The 21,586-nt window shown below is 59.7% G+C and overlaps 2 protein-coding genes and 1 non-coding gene across 5 annotated transcripts in view; 1 reads left to right on the top strand and 2 right to left on the bottom strand.

The window, feature by feature from the left end:
* The first annotated feature begins 2,804 nt into the window (after nt 1-2,804).
* SHISA8 (shisa family member 8) lies at nt 2,805-9,193 on the top strand. Of its 2 annotated transcripts, none has more exons than XM_031005615.3 (4): nt 2,805-3,776; nt 6,579-6,712; nt 7,090-7,521; nt 7,772-9,193. In XM_031005615.3, the coding sequence occupies exons 1-4, from the start codon at nt 3,247-3,249 to the stop codon at nt 8,152-8,154; spliced, it is 1,479 nt and encodes a 492-aa protein (XP_030861475.1). In that variant the 5' UTR covers nt 2,805-3,246; the 3' UTR covers nt 8,155-9,193. The 2 variants fall into 2 exon arrangements, with proteins under 2 accessions (XP_030861475.1, XP_030861474.1); XM_031005614.3 differs by having other exon boundaries at nt 3,141-3,776; nt 7,210-7,521.
* Nucleotides 9,194-10,735: 1,542 nt separating this feature from the next.
* The window catches only part of SREBF2 (sterol regulatory element binding transcription factor 2), a 75,196-nt gene continuing 64,345 nt past the window's right edge, over nt 10,736-21,586 (bottom strand). For both annotated transcript variants that reach the window (XM_019018465.4, XM_055374753.2), the window contains exons 14-19: nt 20,873-20,982; nt 19,247-19,379; nt 17,529-17,697; nt 14,879-15,064; nt 13,062-13,173; nt 10,736-12,596 (exon numbers count right to left, since the gene is read on the bottom strand). In XM_019018465.4, coding sequence (XP_018874010.4) covers nt 12,376-12,596; nt 13,062-13,173; nt 14,879-15,064; nt 17,529-17,697; nt 19,247-19,379; nt 20,873-20,982 — 931 coding nt within the window. In that variant the 3' untranslated portion in view covers nt 10,736-12,375. The remainder of the gene's footprint in view (nt 12,597-13,061; nt 13,174-14,878; nt 15,065-17,528; nt 17,698-19,246; nt 19,380-20,872; nt 20,983-21,586) is intronic.
* Nucleotides 17,020-17,088, bottom strand: MIR33 (microRNA mir-33). The gene has a single exon (NR_106229.1). It is a non-coding gene; the product is annotated as a microRNA mir-33 (primary transcript).

Genomic DNA, 21,586 nt, shown 5'->3' with positions numbered 1-21,586 from the left:
GAGCAGGGACTCGGCTCCTCTGCCCGCCCCGCGGGGCTCGCTGCAGATGCCAGGGGTTATTTTAAGCCTGGATCAATGGATGAGTTTTGGTGACACAGGCTTAGTGGTAGTGGAGGGGGGCAGGCAGAAGAGATAAGGGGTGGGTACCCTGGAGCCTTGATGGGGTGAGAGACCCCGGGGTCCAGGGCAAAGGGGTCACTCCTCGGCCGGGCTGCTCTATCTCCAGATCCCCTCACCCGGCACATGGCCAGGCACCTGGGGCAGTGTCAGCTGAATGGGCGATCAGATCCCAGGACTCAGTCAGTCAGGGTCAGCTGGGCTCTGTGTTCACAGCTGCCCTCTCCTGCTCCACTCACTCCCCGCGGCCAGGTGTTCCCATGGAGAGGAGAGGGTATCCAGTGCCTGGCACAGACCCAGTAGTTACGGTTACCTATGGCTGCTGGCTGACCACTGAATCAGATTGAGACGGGGAGGAAGGTGTGTGTGTGTGTTTGGCGGGGGGTGGTGTTGGGGGTTGGACATCAGTCCCTGGGAGGGGCTGGAATCCACTTCCTTCATTGGACAAATGACTGTCACTATGTATATGTATTTGAAGGCCTGATGGGGTCAACATGAGGAAAGCACCCAGTGCCAGGACGGTGGGGGCAGGAGGGTGTCCGGAAGGGGGAGCACTGGGAGACTTGCTCTGACCCAGCAGGGTCACTCTAACTTGGAAGAGGCCCCAGTTCCAAGGGGGGCAGAGACAAGCCTCTTTCAACCCAGTGCCCAGCAACGGGTGGGAAAGGTGGGAGAAGTGGCCCCCCTCAGAGCTCCTGCAGCCTCCAGGGCAGTGGGCAGAGGGCGGTGGGGACTTCAATACCAGTGGTACTGGTTGTGCCACAGATTCCATTTCTAGGAATGGCCCTAAGGAAAGGAAGCAGGAAAGGACGCTCCAGAAAGTAGAGCTCAGAAGCTCTGAGAACAATCACAAATGAGAAGGTTTTTTTTTGTTTGCTTTGTTTTTTTTTTTTAAGGTGGAGTCTCAATCTGTTGCCCAAGCTGGAGGGCAATGGTGTGATCTCGGCTCACTGCAAACTCTGCCCCCCAGGTTCAAGCGATTCTCTGGCCTCAGTCTCCCGAGTAGCTGGGATTACAGGCATATGCCACCATGCTCAGCTAATTTTTGTATTTTTAGTAGAGGTGGGGTTTCACCATGTTGGTCAGGCTGGTCTCCAACTCCTGACCTCGTGATCCACCTGCCTCAGCCTCCCAAAGTGTTGGGATTACAGGCGTGAGCCACTGCCCCCAGCCAAACGAAAAGTTTAAGGATGGCAAAAAGTAAACCACAAACCAGTTACAATCCAGCATGTAAATGTGGCATATTTTAGTGTGGTTGTCTCTGGACATGGGATTAAAGCAATTTCATTTAATTCCTTTGTTCATCTGTGTTTTTTCTTCTAAACTGGTAATAAGGGGTCCTTTAATGAGGATGGGTTTTCGGGGCCGGATGGGAAGTGTGTGTACGTGTGTGTGCACATGTGTGTGTGTAGGTGGAGGGAGCAGGCTGTCTTTGGCCAGGGCACAAGGAGAAGCTCTGAGTGGGGAGGTCACCTCCTCTTCCTGTCTGAACCCATTAATACCTGAAATTAGCCTGTCAGCCCCTCATGTCAGGCAACAGACTTGATCCTCCTTAAAATGTAAATCCTTCCTCTTCTTCTCCCCCACCTTCTCCACTTTCATAAGCTGGTCCCAGTTGCTGAGTGAAGGACGGATGGAAAGGGGACCAGGAGGGACCCTAGGGAGCCCCAAATGCTTCATCTCACAGAAACTAGGCGCTGGAGTCCTTTCATTCATTTATTCATTCAGCAAATGCCGACAGAGGCCTGAGCTGCACACTGGGTGAATTGCACGCCCAGTCCTTGCCCTCCTGCTGTTTCCCTCTGGACAGAGGGGAGGTTCCATATCGACCCCTACCTCCTGGAAGGGGCAGATTATGAGTCTGCCCTCCAGGAAGAGTCTTTGATGTTAAGATGAGATACTGAGGCAGGGAGAAGCCAAGCACCAGGACCTTCTCCAGTTCAACTCAACCCCGAAAACACCACTGGGCCGTGCTGGGACCGGGTCCAGGCTCCTTAGGGCCCCCACACTCTACCCCTCGGTTTGTGAAAGGACCTGCGGGTCGGCGCAGGGCGGAGGTCTTCCTTTTCCAGGCTTTCCTTTTCCAGGGCAGGGGCGAGCCCAATCCCCCTCTCCTCACACCTGGGGAGGGAGCAGATCGCGGAAGTGCGTCAGCCAAGCCGTGCCCATCGACGCAGGGATGGGGACATCCCTGGACCCCAGCCCAGCGTTCGAGCGGTTCTGGAACTGGGCTCGCGCCGTGGGGTAAATCCTTGGCCCTCTGAAGCGGCGCTGCCAGGGGAAGTCCTTCCCATTTGACAGGTGGGAAAATCGAGGCGCTGAGAAGGGAAGGGGCCCTCCTTATGTTATGATCAGAACGGACAGAGGGGACGGGAAGGAGGTGAAAGGGTGGCCCTGCCCGTCCCGGGGCAATTCCGGGCTGCTTTGACCTCCGCGCCTGTAAGGTACAGGTCCCCGCACCTGTAAGACAGGGACGCTCTAGTCGCGGGCCCTAGAACTGATCCCCTTCGAGCGCCCAGTTCCGATGAATGTTTCGGGGCAGTCTTTGTGGGGGGGGTCCCCTGTGGGGCCTCCCGGCTCCGCGGGACCTGCTGCCCCCTCTCGCCCCTCGCGGCAGCCGCGCTCCTCCCCCGGCTCTGCCTCCCTTCCGCCCTCCCTCCTCTCTCCCTCCCCCGCCCGCCCGAGCCCGCGCCGAGCCCGAGCTGGAGCCGGAGCCGGAGCCAGAGCGCGGGCTGTACTGAGCGCGCGGCGGGAAGGTAGCGGAGTCGGGCGGCCCGCCGCCCCGGCGCGGCCTCCGCTAGGGCCAAGACCCGCACACCTGCCGGGCCGGGGAGAAGCCGGGGGCCGCGCGCAGGCGAGGACCCGCCGCCCGGCCCGGGGAAGATCCCAGGACGCGGACCGGGCAGCTCGGGTCCGAGGTGAGCCCGGGCGGAGGACGCGCCCACCGGAGGTGCGGCCTCGGAGCTCCAGACCCAGCCCACTCGGGGCTGGGGTCCCCAGAGGAGGCAGACGGCCGAGGCGGCGTGCGCCGGGAGCCAGCGCGATCCCTGCGGGAGCGGAGGAGCCGAGCCGGAGGGAGCCGCTGCGCCCGGCCATGCACCGGGCGCAGTAGCGGGAGGCGCGGGCCCGATGGCGCGGGCCGGGGCGCGGGGACTGCTCGGCGGCCGCCGTCCTCCCGGCCTCCGGCTCGCGCTCGCGCTTCGGCTCGCGTTGCTGCTGGCGCGGCCGCCGTCGGGCCGCGCGGGAGCCCCCGAGGCGCAGGGTCCCGCGGCGCCCGGCACGACAGCCCCGGAGGGGGGCGACCGCTGCCGCGGCTACTACGACGTGATGGGCCAGTGGGACCCGCCCTTCAACTGCAGCTCGGGAGCCTACAGCTTCTGCTGCGGCACGTGCGGCTACCGCTTCTGCTGCCACGACGGGCCGCGGCGCCTCGACCAGAGCCGCTGTTCCAACTACGACACGCCGGCCTGGGTCCAGACAGGCCGGCCGCCCGCTCGCGCCCGCGACACCGCAGCGCCCCGGGACCCCGGCCGCGAGCGCAGCCATACGGCCGTCTACGCTGTGTGCGGCGTCGCAGCGCTGCTGGTGCTGGCCGGCATCGGGGCGCGCCTGGGACTGGAGAGGGCGCACAGCCCGCGCGCGCGGCGCACCGTGACCAGGTAAGCACGCGCCGCCCAGGGATCCCCGCCTGCTCCTCGGACTGCTCTCCCTGCCCGCTGATCCTTCCCGCCGCTCTCGAAGCGCTGGTTCTCCCAGCAGGCCCCTTCTCTGGGTTTTCCTGTCTCCTTCTCCCCCCGCCGCCCCCCCCCCCCCACTTCATCAGGGAGACACCTGACACCGCCCTGACTCCCTTTGACCTTCTGCCCGTGCTGGGCGCCGCACCGCCTTTCCCTGCTCGAGTCTCCTCTGGAGGGCGGGGGGGTGGGGGGGTGGGGGCGGGCTGGGAGGGGGACAGGTAGCCTTGGACAGAGGGCACCGGGTCACTGTCCAGGGTAAGGGGCGCCGCTGGCCAGGGAGGTGACCGGGCGTCTTGGGCACAGGGAAAGGAAGGGGCGCTTGGTTCTCTGGGTGCCCATCTCCTGCTTCTCCCCACTCCTCCCTCCCCTCTTCCACCTCCTGCCTCTCCCCTGCCCCCACAGCTGTGACTCAAGGCTGCCCTTCCCTCCTTGGGTTTCAAAGGCCTCCCCCCACTCACCCCATGCCACAGCTCCCAGGTGAAGGTCAGGGCTCCCTCTGCGTAGAAAGGGGACTCTGGAACACAGTCGTGTGTTGCTGAGGCCAGGACAGGTGCTTGTTGCATTCTGAGCTTGGTGTGAAGTGGGCACTACAGGGTCCAGGTCCCCTTCCTCGGTTGGAATGAGGACTCTAGGACTCTATGTGTCCTGACCCTGGAAATCCCACCCACATGCCACACGTGGCACTCACATGCCCCCAGCAACCCCCATGCCCTGGGGCCTGTGCCCTCCTCATCCACCCGGTCCCAGCACCCTTTGGGCCTGTGGGCTGCTGACACCGAATGTGACAGGCTGGTATTTAAAAGTGACCATAGAGAAGCCTTCATGCCCTGGTAGGCCAGATGTGGACACTTCCCCCTCCTGGGCCTCAGAGGCAGGGGGTGAGGGCTTCCTTGACACTTCAGCACCCCTCGCTCCCGAAACCACATAGCCCACTTTCTCCCAGGGAGCTCTAAGGTGAAGCCCGGGCTGGCACCCTGGCCTCCACCCTCAGCTTCTGCACTGCCTTCAGGAGGTGGAGCCTCCTGGCCTGGCTTCTGGATGCTGCAGGGGTAGGGGCTGGGCTGCCCGAATTTGGGGGTCCCCCATGCTGGGTTAGGGTAGCATGGAAGAGGCCTGGGTATGTCTTTGACAGGGGCGGGGAAAAAGGAACTTAGGGCTGCGATGGTGAGGGGTGGCTGCGGCAGCCCAGCTGACATGTTCATCCTGAACTCCCTGCACCTGCTAGGGATGGGGCAGCAGGTTTGGTGATGCCGCAGGAAAGCCACGCCCACCCTTGCTGTGCTGTGTGGTGTAGGCCAGTCCCTTCTCCTTTCTGGGCTTCAGGCTCCCATGGCCCCGACTCCCTTTTCTCTGCTGGGGAGACCTGGAATGGGACGTAGGCTCGTGTGTGGGTGTGTCCTGAGTCCTTGTCCTCCCCTCGAGTCTCACCCTTCATTCTGCTGTGTTGGGGTTGAAGGCCAGGGAAGGCTTCTCAGAGGGCTTGGGCGGGGCATCTGGAAAGAGTTTGTGCAAAGGCCCAGAGGCCTGGTGGTTACTCAGCTGTCAGGGAGACAGGAACTTGAGGTGCTTGCCCAGAGATGAGGCCACAGAGGTGAGCCGCTGGGGAGAGGGCAGGGTAGGAAGGTCTGCCCAGGCAGGTACTAGGATGGTTTCAGACCCTGCCACAAAACCTGAAGCCAAACCTCGGCCATCCCTGGTGTCCTGCCTCCTGAATGACCTTCATCAATCAGCCATTTGAGGCTCTAGCCCCAGAAGGAGGGTCAGGCTGAGTGGGAGAAAATCATGGGTTCCGGGTTCTGAAGGCAGCTGGGCTGCAGACACTGTCACATCACAGCTGGGTGGGGGCTGGGTGTTGGGTCCAGGGAGGTGGCTGTCCAAGGTCACACAGCCTATGGGTCCTGGGCTGCCACCAGGGGGTCTCCCAGCATCCCCATTCTGTCATCCATCTGTCCTTCATGCCCGTGATGGCAGCTTTATCCCAGGTCCCAGCAGAAGCCGCGGCTGCAGGGGCACTTAGGCAGGCAGGTAAATAAGGCATCCTGGGCTGGGCGCGGTGGCTCACACCTGTAATCTCAGCACTTTGGGAGGCCAAGACCGGCGGAGTTGGAGACCAGCCTGGCCAACATGGTGAAACCCCATCTCTACTAAAAATACAAAAATTAGCCAGGTGTGGTGGCAGGCACCTTATAATCCCAGCTACTAGGGGAGCTGAGGCTGGAGAATCACTTGAACAGGGGAGGTGGAGGTTGCAGTGAGCCAAGATTGCGCCATTGCACTCCAGCCTGGGCAATAGAGCGAGACTCTGCTTCAAAAAATAAAAAAATAAAAAAAAAAGGATTCCTGGAGGAGGCTGCTGATGGGGTCTGAAGAATGAGTAGCAGTTTTTTGGGAGAAGAGGCAGGAAAGCAGAGAAAGCTCGCATTGGGAGGGGAGGCTCACCTGGGGAAGGTCCCTGAGAGTGGGCTCCAGGGAGGGGAGGGGAGGGAAGGGGAGCCTCGTTAGAGTTTCCTGACCTGTTCTGGGAAGCAGCTGTCTTGGGGCCACAGGTGAGGCTGGCAGATACTGCCTGGGAGGGGAAACTCGTGCGTGATTTCGAGCACCGGAGAGGACGGCCTGGAGAGGCCGAAAGAACTGCCCAGGGCCACACGGTGAGACGGTGGTGGCCGGGGCTGGCTTTTGATGAGGTGGGAGACAGAGGGCCACCCCTGACCGCTGTCCCCGCAGGGCGCTGACAGAGCTTCTGAAGCAGCCGGGCCCCCAGGAGCCATTGCCTCCCACCCTGGGCCCACCCCTGGGTGGCTGTGTCCAGGTGCAGATGGGGGACGGCCTCCCCCGGGGCTCCCCCCACAACAGCGCAGGTGAGTCGGTGGCGGGCGGGGCTGAGCGACGGCGGAGCACGCGGAGGGGCGTAAGAGGCCGAGAGGCGGTCCCTCGGCTGGGGCGTAGAGGCTTTCCGCGGTGGAAACGAGCCGCGGCCTCTGCGGGTGAGGGGCCCGACCGGTCAGCCAGCTCGCCAGGGTGGAGAGGGACCCCCCACGGGTCCTGCGGCCTCGAGTCTTGGGGGCTGTGATGTGTGAGGAAGGTTCCAGATGCAGGATTTGCTGGCCGGGGCTGTGATCTGAGGCTTGGGCTCCGGAGCCTCCCCCTGGGTCTCTCGAGAGGCAGGCAGGCTTGGCAGCCCCCACGCCCCGCCTGGGTTCTGTTCCTCAGACATCCCCCGTCTCGGCGGGAGCAGGTCCCAGGACTCCGCGCCTGGCTCGAGCGTCGCCTCCGGGCGAGCCGTTCATGAGGGTGGCACCCCCGGGGCTGGCTGCCGCCGCCGCTGCGCGTGACTCGGAGCCAGGCCCTGTTCCAGGCGCTGGAGGCTGCCGCGAAGACAGGCTTGGCTCGCAGCCTCGCCCGGAGAACGGTCCCCCAGGTTCTCACCGAACGGCCTCGGGGAGAGGACTACGGAGAGGTGACAGCGAGGGCGGAGTGACCCGGGACATCGGACCGAGCCGCATCTCACTCCTCGCTCCAGACAAGAAGCGCCTCAACAACGCGCCCCAGGGGTCGGCCGCCCCGGGGCCCCCGCGTGGCCCGCGGCTGCAGGGTGGCGGCAGCCTGACGCTGCAGCCAGACTACGCCAAGTACGCCACGTTCAAGGCCGCCGCGCTCAAGGCCGCAGGTGAGTGGCGGGTGCGGGCCGCGTCAGGGCACCCGGGCGCACGAGCTCCCGGACTGCGAAGCGCGGGACCGCAGCTCCTAGCGCCAAGTTCCCAGTTCCGCGTGCCCGCCGCTCGGCCAATCGGCTCCCTCGCCCCAGCGGGCCCCGCCCCTGGCCCGGTCCCCGTCCCAGTCCCCGGCCGGGACCCCTTGTCCAGTCCTGAGCTTGGGTGCTCGGCGCGGCGTCACTCTTCCCCGCCCTGTCCCCGCAGAGGCCGCCCCGCGGGACTTCTGCCAGCGTTTCCCCGCCCTCGAGCCGTCCCCGCGGCAACCCCCGGCGCGGGCTCCGCGACCATCCCCAGACTTGCCTGCGCCGCTGGACGCCTGCCCCTGGGCCCCGCCGGTCTACGCGCCCCCTGCCGCGCCGGGCCCCTATGCCGCCTGGACCTCCAGTCGCCCGGCCCGGCCCGCCCCGCTCAGCCACCCGACGGCTCGGGCCTTCCAGGTACCCCGACGACCCGGGCACGCGGCCCGGCGCCAGTTCAGCGTGAAGATGCCTGAGACCTTCAACCCGCAGCCCCCCGGCCTTTACGGCAGCGCGGGCCGCGGGTCCCGGTACCTAAGGACCAACAGCAAGACCGAGGTCACCGTGTGAAGCGGGGCCGCGGTGCCCTCGAGGCATGGGCTGGGGTCCTGTCTGCCCGTCGGAGCCTCAGGCCACAGGGAGAGGAGCGCCTGCCGTAAGGCCAGCTCTTCTGTCTGCCTCAACGGCAGTGGTGTCTTGGAGCCTGCAGGCCTCGGGTTCGTCTTGTAAATAAGCCCTTTTATGTGGTTCCTGCCCCTGAGAATAAAGAAGCCCCAGCGTGGCTGCGAGGCACCAATGGTCACTGACTGGACAGATGGCAGTGCAGGCAGAGGGCACGGCGAGTGCAAGGTTGGAGGACTGCTCCAGTGCACCGGCCAGAGCCAGGGGGAAGTGGCTGGAGAGGGGGGCCAGGGTTGAATGTCAGGGTTAATGCCCACCCCAGTGGGAGCCCTGGGAGAGAGGGAACAGTTAGACTTCAGCCATAGAAAGGCCCGGGCACAGGAGACAGGGCTGTTGGGTCCAAGGCCCAGTGGGGGGTCCATGCCCTGTACTGAAGGTGAGCCCCCTTCAGCCGCCACTCTGCAGCTTGAGTTGGCTGAACCTGGCTGATGCTCACTGACCACTGGCTGTGGGCCAGCCCCTGGCCTGCAGGTCGCTTGGCCAGATTGGCCCCGGGCTACCCGGCTTAATGGGTGTGGGCCGTGTGGACATCTGGTGCTCCGGATGGGGGCGCCTCCTCCCAGGAGCTTCTCTGAAGGAAATGGGGGAAAAGCTGGAGCAGGGGCCCTGGCAGTGTCCCTCCGGGAGGGCTTCCCGCACCTGGCTGTGGCCCAGGGCACTGCTAGCAGTCTGCGTGCATCTTCCACAGAGTTCCTCTCCGCCAGGTAACACTGGGGAGGCTAGGGGCCAGGGCTGTGGCTGGTTGAGGTGCGTGATCTGGGGAGGCTAGGGGCCAGGGCTGTGGCTGGTTGAGGTGCGTGATCTGGGGAGGCTAGGGGCCAGGGCTGTGGCTGGTTGAGGTGCGTGATCTGGGGAGGCTAGGGGCCAGGGCTGTGGCTGGTTGAGGTGCGTGATCTGGGGAGGCTAGGGGCCAGGGCTGTGGCTGGTTGAGTGTGTGACCTCAGCAAAGCCACCCAGGTGGGTCTGTTTCCTTCCTGAGTACCTGAAGTGTGCTGTACTGTTTTAAGAACAATGGCCACCATTTGTTGGCCTTTCTCAGGAAATCCACAAGTGCCTCAAGGGGGTGTGTCTTTACAGAGGAGGAAATTTGGGTTTTGAAACCTAAGTAGCTTGCCCAAGGTCACCCAGCAGACTCCCAGGTTAGGACTCTCCTGAATTGCTGTGAATCGGCTGGAATGGCAAGCCAACAGGCAGTTTGGCTGGGAGGGAGGGTTCTGAGGGTTGGTAGGGAGTGGTCCCTGTTCCCAGGGTATATATAAACAGTCTGGAGCTTTCCTTCTGCTGGTTGGGCTGCCCTGAGGCCCCAGAACCCACCAGGCCCGGTCTCTGCTCCTGCCTCGAAGGGTCCACCTCCCTGTCCCTTTAGGCTGTTAAGGAGACCAAGGCCTAGAAGCACCAGGACAGAGCTCTGGGCCCACGGTCCTGCCCCTGTCCCACAGCTGTGCAGAGCTGGAGGAGGGTGGGGGCTGAGGCATGGAGCCTACACAGAGACTCACAAAGGAATCTGGTTCCTTCTCACCCCACCTCCCACCCCCTGCCCCCCAACGCATGGCACAGCCTGTGGCTGGGCTGTGCCAAGAGTGGGCAATTCCCCCTGCTCATTCTCAGTTCCAAGGGCCCTGGATCTCCATCCCAGTGGAGCCACGCTGAGGCTGTGGGCAGTGGCCATCCCTGAAAATGATGGAGCTGTGCACGGGACCAGCTGCAATTGGGTCTCACCGGGCTGCTCTGGTCTCAGGGTAGCCTGCTGTGACTACCCTTCAGAGAAGGATGTGGCTCATAGCTGAAGGGATTCAGCCGCATGCTCAGTCACATCCTGACTCCTCTTGCGACGAGGCCCAGCACTCCCATCCCAGTCTGTGGTCCTGTCCGCTGGTGTGTCTTACGCCAAGCCTGGCCTCACCAGCCACACAAGGCACTCGCTGTAAACTTGCATCCCATCACTCAGTCCTGGCACACAAGCCTTTGGAGCTGCAGTTCATGGCTGAGCTTAGCTTCCCAATTCTGCACACGTGGAAGTGGAGACTGAGGCCAGGTCCCACCCAAGGTGACCCAGCTGGGAAGCACAGGACCTGGACTTGGATCTGACTTGTGGGCCAGTGAGCCTCCTGGCTCAGAGGATCACTGCCTTCAGGGAGGGAGAAACTAAGGAGCAGTTTACCCAGTGGGGGAGAGGGTCAGCACCCCAAATCTGTCAGTCAGCCCGCATTACATCCAGGGAACAAGCTGGAACCTGGATACAGCGACCTCTGACCCCCAAAGCGCCACCCACAGCCCTTTTATCCCAGGCTGGAGGGTGCGCCAGGCACCGGAAGGAAGGTGGGCAAGGGAGGCCCATTAGACTGAAGCCAGGGGCCCTCTCAGCAGCTGGGGGGCTGCCCTCAGTCCCTGGCCCATTGCCTGCCAAGTCACGCAGCCCCTTGGCTGGGCATCACAGCAGTCGCACTACAGACCCTCACACACCTCGTGCTGGGTGGTACCAATCTGTGTTTATTGAATAACCTATGTCTGGGACACAGTGACTGATTGAACATCAAGAAAGCTATAGGTGTATCCCCCTTTTCAGTGAAAAACCACCCCCTCCCACCCCCAAACAATAGTGAGAAAAGGCACAGGACATACACACGACACGCAGGCGGGCAGGGTCCATAAATTACAGTGAGAGTAGGGGAGGGGCAGGAGAGAAAGAAAGCAGGTGGGGTCCAAGCACACCCCAGGGATAACATTCCAGCCTGCATCAAGGTGGCCCTGCTGTGAGCACCCCCCAGTCTGTGCTGGGGCTCCTGCCCACCCTCTGCTCCAACCAGCCTGAGGATGAGGCACAGGGAGGCAGGGCCCATCACTCAGGAGGCCATGGGAGAAACAGTCTCTGGGAGATGCTGCACCTGGGGACCCAGAAAAGTAGGACTTTTTCTCCTAGGACCCGCATCGAGGCAGGGGACCTCATTCCTAGCGCCCACCATAGGCAACCCTCTGCCCACTCTGAAAAGAGGGGCTTGCCGCTGGGGAGGGATTAGGGGTTGGTCCCTGCCATCCTGGTTTATTTTCAGCTCAAGAATTAGGTTTAAATATATACAGATATGCCTCAACTTACCATGGGGTTACTTCCTGATAAACCCATCATAAATGAAAATATCCTAAGTCAAAAATTCATTTAATACCCCAACAGACCAACTGTAAAGTTGAAACATGGTTTAAGTTGAACCACTGTTAAGTTGGGGACAGTCTGTACTGTGGAGGTAGGAGATGGGGTAGGGGGAGGAGGGAACCTAGAAGCCATGCTGAAGGCCCCTGGTCCCCAGTCCCAATGGGTGGCTTCATTTCTTCCAGCCCCCTGGGCCTACCCTGAGCTTGGGCTAACATCCTAGGAGGCGGGGAGTGGGAAGGAACAGGACAATTAAATAAGATACCATTTATTTTTTAAAAAATTAAAAAATAATGCCAACATCATTATTTCATGCATCCGCAGGCCTGCCCCCTGCCTCCCACCAGCCTCCCAGGGCTGGGCCCCCCTCCTCCCCTGGCTGTCCTGTGTAATAAAGGGAAAAACAATGAGCAGGCTCAGTCAGGCCCAGGGGAGGGAACGCAGACCCAGGGAGAGAATCAAGACGCTACAGCAACTCAGCCTCGCATCATGGCAAACCCAAGCACACTGGTAGAAAACATTCGTATAAAAAGGGGAGGGCATGCTGGGCACAGGCCTGAGGACAACTGCTCCCTGGTGCTCAGAGACTGCTGTCCCCCAGAGAAAGCCTGATAAAAACTGAGGAAGCAAAAAGGAGAGAGTAGGGTTCAGGAGAGAGAAACTCATGAAGGCTGGAGGCAGGGGCTTGGCAGCTTGGGAGCTCCCCCTGCTGCTGTCAAGTCAGGGCTGCCCAGTTTCTGCCCTGCCACCTTTCCTCTCACGCCCACCAGGCCCTGGACCATGGGCATCTAGTGACAGCAGCTTTAAGGGGCTCTGCCCAGGGGTGCACTGGCCTGAGTGGCCCAGAAGCCTCGGCAGGTGACAGCTAAGAAGACAAGGCTCCTCCCCACCACTCTCAGCGGGAAGATGCTGGGGGGAGAGAGAGAAATCGAGAGAGAGGTGGAGGGGTGGGCTGAGCCTGGTGGTCAGGAGGCGGCAATGGCAGTGCCACCACCCAGCTTAACAATCATCTGCTGGCAGTCGTTGCAGGAGCGCCGGTCGCCCACCTTCTCCAGGGTGCGGGCAGCTTCGGCCAGCAGCACTGCCCGCTGGCCTGGGGAGGAGAGGAAGGAGAGGGGCAGGTGGCGGCAGGCCAGCAGGATGGCGGTGGCCCGCTCTCGCTGGCCGGGCCAGGCATCCACCTCTCCTGTGGGAAGGAGATGTGTGTCAGAACCGAGTGTCTACCATGAAGCTGGTGCTGTTCCTTGGCGTTACCTGGACTCATTCACTGAACGCTCACATCCATCCTGGGAGGTGGGGTCTGCTGCCCCACCTAATCCACGGAAAAGAAGTGAACTTGTCCAGCCTCTCACAGCCAGCCCGTGGTGGGGCTGAGATGGGCCCACATGACCTGGCTCGAGCTTCTGCTTCTATGCCTGCACCTGTGCTGGGACGCCACCCCAACCCTCCTTCCCTGATCACAGCATGACCCATGACCACCCCAACCCCTGCAACCCACCAAGGGCGGCCTCAGGCTTCTTTCATTCTCAGAGAGGCGAGAGGTGTGCTGGGCACCACTGCCAGATGTGGGAGCTGGGCTGGCCCCTCTCCTCCTCTCTTCCTAGGGCGCAGGGCCCGGCCCAGCCTGTGAGCTGGGGAGGGGTGGACTCACCGTGCTTGGTGCTCTGCGTGGTGCGCCGCCGCAGGCTGTGTTCCAGCAGCTGGTGGGTGCGGGTGGGGCTGGCTCCTGCCATCAGGCGCACGGTGGCTTCATGCAGGAACACCTGAGGAGGTGCCGGGGTGACATCCATCACACCCCTGGTCCCCACCCGTCTATGCCCAGGGTAGCTCTCCCTGAGCCATCTCGCCTGCCACCTGATGACATCCTTCCCACACCTCCCTGCCTCGCTCACCCCTGAAAAGCAACCTCTGTTGTCCCGTACTCTGACCCTGAGCCAGGCTGGAAACCTGGCTGAACGGCAGGAGCAGGATGAGAGGAGAGAGAGGCAAAAGGCCTGCTTTTCCCAACTGGTGACAAGAAAGCCCTGGACGCACCTCATGGGGCTGGTAGACAAGTGCCCTGGGTGAAGCCCCAAGGCCCTGGAGGCTGCCTGCAGTTTGACAAAAGGACAGGTGTGACAGGGACAGAGGGGTGAGGAGGGACAGTTGGGCTGGTACCAGAGAGGTTTGGTATCCTCTTTCCGTATCTTTAGAAAGGAAGAGGGTCTAGAGGTGTGCGGGTAAAGTCTGCAGCGCTTAGGTATGAGCCACTGGTGGGTGAAGGGCAAGGCTGAGGTCTGTCATTTCTTAAAATCTCAAGCTCTTTTTGATGCCTTGATATCTCAGTCTTCAGGGAGGGTCTTCAGTGCTGCCAAGTGGATTCTGGTCCTGGTAGGCAATGGGGAGCCGCTGATGGGCTCTCAGCAGGGAGCAGCAGAATGGAAATGGTATTTAAGAGGAGGCCTTTGGACCAGGCGAGGTGGCTCACACCTGTAATCCCAGCACTTTGGGAGGCCGAGGCAGGAGGACAGCTTGAGGCTAGGGGTTTGAGACCAGCCTGGGCCACATAGCAAGACCCCATCTATTATGAAAAAAAGGCCACTGATGTCAGCCATGCTGTGAGCAGACCAGAGAGCTGACCAGAGTGGGCTCCAGGAGGCAGGGGTGCCGCTCCAGGCCTGGGGTACATGCCCTCTTCTCCACAGTAAGGAATGGCTCTCCGATGATACTGTCTGTTGTGTCTGTCTTGGCTTGCTGCACACAGTGGCCACAGTGCAACCCTGTGTGGGCCCCGCAGCACCTCAGGGTGATGGGTGTGGGGGCTGAATCCCAGGCTCCATGGCAGCAGCCTCGCTCTGAGGCCTTCTTCCAGCCCAGCCCATGCCCCCTCAATGACACTTCTGAGTCATCTCAAATTTTTAGAAAAAAATACAGGTACAAATATGTTGAATACATTATGTAGCAATACAAATAAACAAAAAAAGGAAATAGCTGGAGCCTGGCAAGCCCAGTCATAGAACTTTCCTCCGTGACTTAGTTCAGATCATGTGGCCACTGCCAAGGGGATGTTACCCAGCAGCAGAACCGAAGCCTCTAGCTACTGTGAAAAAGAATGAAAGTCAAAGTGGAGCTCGGGACCAGGCCAGGAGCCCTGACTTGCCGCCATTGCCCTCAGAGCCCTCCCACCCTGCATGTGCCTGGGGAGGCACAGCTCCCTGCTGGCCCCTGTCTGTGGCAGCAAAGTGTGGCCTGCTCCCTGCTGAGCTCCAGGGCCAGGCATACAGCAGGCACTCAACCAATGTGTGCTGAACACAGGGACACATGGCGCCTAGCCCAGTGTTGGGCACGAGCCAAGCAGGTGCTCGACAGGTCACCAGGCTGACCTCAGAGGGCCAACTCCACAACCACATGCTGGTGCCCATGCTGGGTTCTGGGCTCAGGCCCCACAGGCTCCAATCTGCCCTGCCCCACCAGCCAGCTGGGCCTCACCTTGCGGTACGCTGGGCGGAAGCTGTGTGCCAGCCTGCGCAGGCTGCCCAGGTCCCGTTGGAAGCCCGCCAGTTCAGCGCCTGACGCGTGGTAGGTCTCCCCCACAGCCTGGCTGGCACTGGCCTGTTTTTGCCAGAGCGCTGTCCGTAGCGACAGTAGCAGGTCACAGGTGAGCAGCTGGACCACCTGTGGGGTCAGCCACGAGAGAGGGGAGACAGGTGACTGGCCCATCCCTGAGGCAAGGATCCTAGCACCTACCAGGCTTCTCCCCAGACCAACACTCAGCAGCTCTGGGAGGAAGTGGAGAGCCCCAGAGTCTGGTGAACTCCGCAGGACGTGAGGGAACAGCTCAGGGGAGAACCAGTCCCTTCCATGGCCCCAGGAGGTGGGAGACAAGCCCTCCCCATTCTGCAGGTGAGAAAGCAAGGCTCTGACAGGGACAGCAGCTTGTATAGGGAATACAGCACAGGCAGGTGGCAGGGGCAGAAATAAAACCCTTGTGGGTTGAAGGCACAGGTTCTTCCACCCCATGGGAGCCCCACCATGGCTGGCTAGGAGGCTGAGATACCCACAAGGTACCAAGGAAAAGCCTGAAGTGGCAGCAGAGCCTGTCGATGGGGCTGGGGGAAGGAGGAGGAGGAGGGGGAGAGGGAGACAGGTGTCTCAGAAGACAGAACCACAGAGTGCCTTAGTGCTTGGGGACTAGGCCTACTGACCCGGCTTTGCCACTTACTAGCTACATGACCCTGGCATAGGACTTAGTCTCTCTGAGCCTCAGTTTCTTCATCCAAAAAAATGTAAATGGCACCACCACAGGGCTGTTGTATCGTATGGGAAGGTACTGCATGTGGGCCATGCATACTCTCTGCCTACTACCTATGGGGCTGGGCTGCCAACCCGGCTCACAGTGGCACACCTGCACGACACCGAGCAGTGAGGAGTCCTTGTTGAGATGGGCCGCAAGCAGCCCTCCGGTCCTGATGAACTCCCTCAGGCTGAGCCTCATCTCACCCAGCCCTGGCTTTCCTCCTTCCCAAGACACTGGGCCTGAGGAAGATCCTGCCCTGTCCCTGCACAAGGCCTTGATCCTTGCCTACACTGTTTTCTGGCTGTTGTGTGCTTCAAGGGGATGTGGAAAAGGATCCCTCTCCTCAAAACCTGGCACTTCTAAGCTGTGCATGCTGCAGAAGCGCCTGTGGGCATGGAGGCAGCAGGCCTACGTCTGGATTCTGCCCTCCGAGGGCCATCAGGCTGCATGGCGTTGTCTTCTAGGCTCACTCTCCTACCACAGAGCTGCTACCAAGGAACCCCAGTCCAAAGGGTGGCTGCAAGCCTCTCATTCCCCAAACTGAGCCTGTACTGTTTGGTTCTCTCATGAAGACAAATATGGAAGAGACTAACGGAAAGCCCAAAAGAGAAGGTGAAATGTGGCTCACCATCTGCCTTTGGTCTTGGCAGCCCTGGGCATTTGGGCCCCCCCAGCAGCTTTTTTTTAAAGATGGAGTCTCGCTCTGTTGCCCAGGCTGGAGTGCAGTGGTGCAATCTCGACACTGCAACCTCTACCTCCTGGGTTCAAGTGATTCTTCTGCCTCAGCCTCCTGAGTAGCTGGGATTACAGATACATGCCACCACACCTGGCTTATTTTTTTATTTTTAGTACAAACGGGGTTTCACCATGTTGGTCAGGCTGGTCTCGAACTCCTGACCTCAGGTGATCTGCCCACCTCAGCTTCCCAAAGTGCTGGGATTACAGGTGTGAGCCACCGCGTCCAGCCAGTTTGGGCCTTTTCTGCACATTGCCTGTCCCTGTAGGGGCTGCCACGCTGTCCTGGGTTCATCCCAGTGCCCAGGTCCACTGACAATATCTAGCTTGAAGTACTAGCCTAGCCAGCTAAGACCAAGCCCCAGGGAGTGGCTGAGAATCTGAATCTCCAGGACTCTCCCGGTCCCTCCCACTGTGGAGCTAAGGACATGTTCCCCGTAGACCAGGTGATGCTCCACTTTCAGCTGGGTGCCCTCCTGTTTCCTGGGATGGCTGTGACTTGGGCCCCAACAGTGGCAGCAGTGCCCTCTATCAGGATCCCCTCCCCCATGTGATAGGGCCTTCAGTCAGGGCAGTCTCTCGAGGGCCAGGCAGGCCTCTGTGATGCACTGTGGAAACATTGCATGGGTACCACCAGAACATGCAATGCAACTACAATGCACCACAGCTGCCCGCCAGGAGGTATGTGGCCAGCCAAGGAGGTGCCCAGGGTGGTCTTCAGCTCTGTGTGCCCGAGGGGGCAGGAACCCACTCCAAGGCTGCCTGCAGAGGCCTGGGAAGTCACGCAAACCGCTGGAGCAAATGCAGGTGAACCCCTGGCCAGCTGGGGTGCACCTGGGCTTACAGAGGCTATGGGCCAGCAGGACCTGGGACTCTGGGAGCCTAAGAAAGGTGCAGGTAGAAACACGCTTGCCTCAGAGGCTGAAAAGGGATGAAAAGGGAGTCCACCTAGGCCAATAAGCCGTAACTTTTTTGAAAGGGGGCTGCTGTCCTGGTTTCTCTGTCTTTTGTATGGCCCCACCCGCGGGTCAGCATGAGGTGAGTGGGAGTGTTCTCGTAAACCAGTGCAGAGCACCTCCCCCAGGGGCCAACTCAGATCCCACTCACGTGGTTGAGGGCAGGGTCAGAGGTGGCCCCACTGACGTTGAGGCTGCTCCATAGGTGGCCACTGGCCCTCTCGCAATGGCAGAAGGAACTCTGCTGCCCATCTGCTTTCCCAGGGAGTGAGGCATGCATGGCTCTGCAGGCATGGAAGATGGCCTTCACCAGGGGGCTCCTGCAGCAGTGACAGGGAGTCGAGAGGCAGGTCACTATGTGTCACCTGCGTGACAGGCAGAGGGGCCCAAGCCAGTGACTGCCATGCCCCACACTGATATGACAATGTGCATCTGTTGACTCCAATGCTGCCACTATGGCTCCATGCCACCAGCTCCAGATCTGAAATGCCAGCCCTGAGCTAGGGTTAGCGCCCCACCCTTTAGCACCTTCATTCAATGCTGGAAGTCAGAGACACAGGCTTCACCATCACGTCTGCTGCTAAGAAGCCACCCAAGATAGTCATTCCAACGTGTGCCTCAGTTTCCTTACCTATAAAGTGGCCACAATAAGGTGTTGTACCCGTTCTTTAAGGGACCACCCCCCCCAGATATGTGGTATTAAACTCTCTGGAGATACTTAGTTAGCTTCTTTCTGTAGAGCAGACTGGGAGTGGAAGGGGAGGCTAGGGATGGGGGAAGGTTCTCATAGCATCCTAGTCCCTGAAAAGCAGAGGGACCCAAGGGTAAGTGAATCCAGCCGGCAGCAGTGCCTGCAGGGGTGTCTTGGCTGTCCATGGAAGCTCTGCTGCTCTGGAGCGAGGTGACTTTGGACAACTTACCTGCTGAGTCTCAGTGTCCTCAGGCACATCGACTGGGGGAGACACACATACAGGTGGAATGCTATACCGGGCTGGGTGCTTACCTAGTCAGAGTGCTTAAAAATGGGCTACTTCAATGAAATTAGGGTGTCACATCTACTTCAGGGAACAAAGGACTTCAAGCCTGTGTATACTCACTCTTCTCAGCTCCTTCCTGTGCGCTGGTTAAGGGTCTGCTTGATAGGAAATGCTACAGCCTTGGCTCTAAGGATAGGACCTCGTGGGGCCTTTCTGTCTTGGAGCATTTTACAGTTTCTCTTAGAATACTCAGATCCAATTAGAAACAGCCGGGGAGTCAGCAGGCAGGGCTGCCCATCACTAGTGCCGAATGCCCCCAAGACGCAGACATCAATCTCCAAAGAGGAATGTCAAAAGCTCTCTGGTTATGCCATGTGCTAAAGGCTATTTTAGTTACAGGACAAAGTTGCCAGGGTTGATGGTGGGGCTGGAGGTGGCTGGAAGGAAAGTGGATAAAATGCTAGCACACAGGGGCAAGATGCTCCAGTGCACATGAGTTTTGGGGGCAACAGTGGCCTCTCTGCACTGATTGTGAACCACCAGTGCCTGCCTCCACCACAAAGCTTCTGAAGATGCTGGGGGCCACACTGCTCTTGTCTCTTCTTTTCAGCCTGTGGCGCCATGAAGGCTGCAGGGAGGAGGACCCGGACGCAGTGCTGACAGCTGCTGGGACAACTGTCGTGTTGTGCAGAGCAGGACACTTGCACAGAGGACCTGCTGGCCCAACTTGAGTTCTCCATGGTGCCCTCACCCCCGACTTTTCTAGCCGCCCACCTGTCATGCAGTCCTGACCCTTCACCCCAACATGCCCACCCAGTCCAGCTTGCTCCTGCTAACTCAAACAAGATTCCCCTGGGGAGAAGCAAGTGAGTGGCCAAGGAGGGTTACGCACTCTGTCACTTCCAGGGCCTTGGGGATGCGTTCCACTTTGGTAAAATGAGAGCGCACAGCTGCATCGTCTCCCTGGAGCCAGCTGATGGCCACAGTGATTGCAGACGTCCACCACCGACAGATGATGTCTGGACCTAGAGGAGAACAGCACCAAACGCACTCCAGCGCCCACAGAAACGAGACCTGTGGCGCTCAGAGGCCGCTACACTTCCTTCCTAGGAGGTGGGTAACATCTTTGCCTGCTGGGAACGGGCCAGCAGCCTCTGGGCTCCCACACCCAGGATTCTGGGGGAGGGGAATAGACCAGCACAATCTTGGAAAGTGTTTGGCAATATGTATCAAGAGCCTTAAAAATGTTCATTCCTGGTTGGCCGCGGTGGCTCACGCCTGTAATCCCAGCATTTTGGGAGGCTGAGGCAGGTGGATCACCTGAGGTCAGGAGTTTGAGACCAGCCTGGCCAACATGGTGAAACCCCCTCTCTACTAAAAATACACAAAAAAATTAGCTGGGCATGGTGGCGGGTGCCTGTAATCCCAGCTACTAGGGAGGCTGAGGCAAGAGAATCACTTGAACCTCGGTGGGGGCGGAGGTTGCAGTGAGCCGAGATCACGCCATTGCACTCCAGCCTGGGCAACAAGAGTAAGACTCCGTCTCAAAAAAAATAAAAAAGTTCACTCCCGTTAAGCTAGTAATCCCATTTTTGGCAGTCTGTCATAATGAAACTGGCTTAAAGAGAGAAAAAAGTTTAACACATATTTGACTGCAGTGTTGTTTTTAAATAAAAAGATGGATACAACCTAAGCTTTCAACAGCCATAAAGAATGGTATCTTCAAAGTATCTGGAACAGACTCCTGTTAGAATATTTTAAGTCTTCTCCTCTCTCAGCCTTAGTTTTCTCAACTGCAAAATGATGACAGTAGTGATCCCACAAAACCAGCGGGGATGGTCATGCTTCCCTAAACTTGAAAACAGAGGCCACAGGTCAGGGATCATGATAGGGTGGCTGATTTTCTGGGATCCCTCCCTCCCTAGGGAGAGTGACCAGCGGTAGCTTGGTACCCCCATCTTCCAGGGTGGCCACAGAAGCCCAAGAGTTGGCAGCTGATGTGCTATCATCCTGATGGCAGTTTAGGGACAGAAGCAAAGAAATGTCATGATGTCAATCCAGTCAGTGGGCTGTGCTGTGACACTGATGTGATGAGGGGCTGGGGAGTGGTAGAGAGGCCCAGATGAAAAGTCTCTTCAGCAAAGAGCATAAGGCCCAAGAGCTGCCTCAGGGACCACTGTGCATCTGAAAGGTGACTCCCCACCATCCCTGGTGCCTGGGCCACTCGTTGCTTGTTCTTCTGGGCATTAAGAAGGGTCCTCACTCGCCTGGGTCACACAGCCAGGGCTTGAGGAAGACATTCAATCACTCATTGCCCTACTTCTCTGAAAACCATAGTTTCCTGCCTCTGAGTGCTGTCTGGGAGGGGGTGACTGTGAACTGGGGCCACAGGTATGAACCTGGGATCCAGAGAAGATGCTGGCATCTACACTCCTAACGCCCTGGACCCCTGGGGCAAAAGCACTGTGAAGACCCGAACTGAGCACCCTGAGACTGTGGGCCACCCGCAGGTGCTTACCCAGGGCGGACTTGAGCACGCAGCTGCTGGAGAGTGGGGGGCTCATAACCCCCACAGAGTCCACAAAAGAATGAAGTAATTTCAAGTACTCCAGAGCACTGGAGAATTCACTAGGAAGAAAAGAAAGGGTCCCATGTACATCAAAACATATACACAAGGCCCACCTCATGGCCTAGCTGTTCACCTCTCCAGCTCTAAGACCCAATGGCCATTTCTGTCCCTTTCCGTCATCCCAGGCACACGCAAGCACTGTCTATGTGTACCCTTTGTATTCCTCAGGCATCCTTCCTCCGTGTCTCTGGGCTGTCACTGACACTCTTCCCACTACTGGGGGCCTCTCCCTAGCATCCCCCACAGCCTACCCTCACTCCTCTCCTTAAGCCCCAAGTCCAGTGTCATCTCCTCCCAAAAGTTTTCTTATCTCCCAGGCAGAACTGCCCCCCCCCGCCCCCTCAGGTGCACCCCAATCAGGATCTGGGCCCTGTAGGAAAGTGACTTTGGGGCCAGACACGGTGGCTCACGCCTGTAATCCCAGCACTTTGGGAGGCCAAGGCAGGTGGATCACTTGAGGTCAGGAGTTCCAGACCAGCCTGACCAATGGTGAAACTCTGCCTCTACCAAGAAATACAAAAATTAGTCGGGAGTGGTGGCGCGTGCCTGTAATGCCAGCTACTTGGGAGGCTGAGGCAGGAGACCCACTTGAACCCAGGAGGC

The sequence above is a fragment of the Gorilla gorilla genome, chromosome 23, assembly GCF_029281585.2.
Source record: "Gorilla gorilla gorilla isolate KB3781 chromosome 23, NHGRI_mGorGor1-v2.1_pri, whole genome shotgun sequence".
In the NCBI taxonomy this organism is placed as follows: Eukaryota; Metazoa; Chordata; class Mammalia; order Primates; family Hominidae; genus Gorilla; species Gorilla gorilla.
Note: the sequence above shows the minus strand (reverse complement) of the source record. Positions and strands in the feature narration are given on the sequence as shown.

Coding starts and splice junctions, on each gene's coding strand:
- SHISA8 (XM_031005615.3), top strand. CDS start 3,247: ATGGCGCGGGCCGGGGCGCGGGGACTGCTCGGCGGCCGCCGTCCTCCC. Junction 3,777..6,578: donor GCGCGGCGCACCGTGACCAG/GTAAGCACGCGC, acceptor CTGTCCCCGCAG/GGCGCTGACAGAGCTTCTGA. Junction 6,713..7,089: donor CTCCCCCCACAACAGCGCAG/GTGAGTCGGTGG, acceptor CGGCGGGAGCAG/GTCCCAGGACTCCGCGCCTG.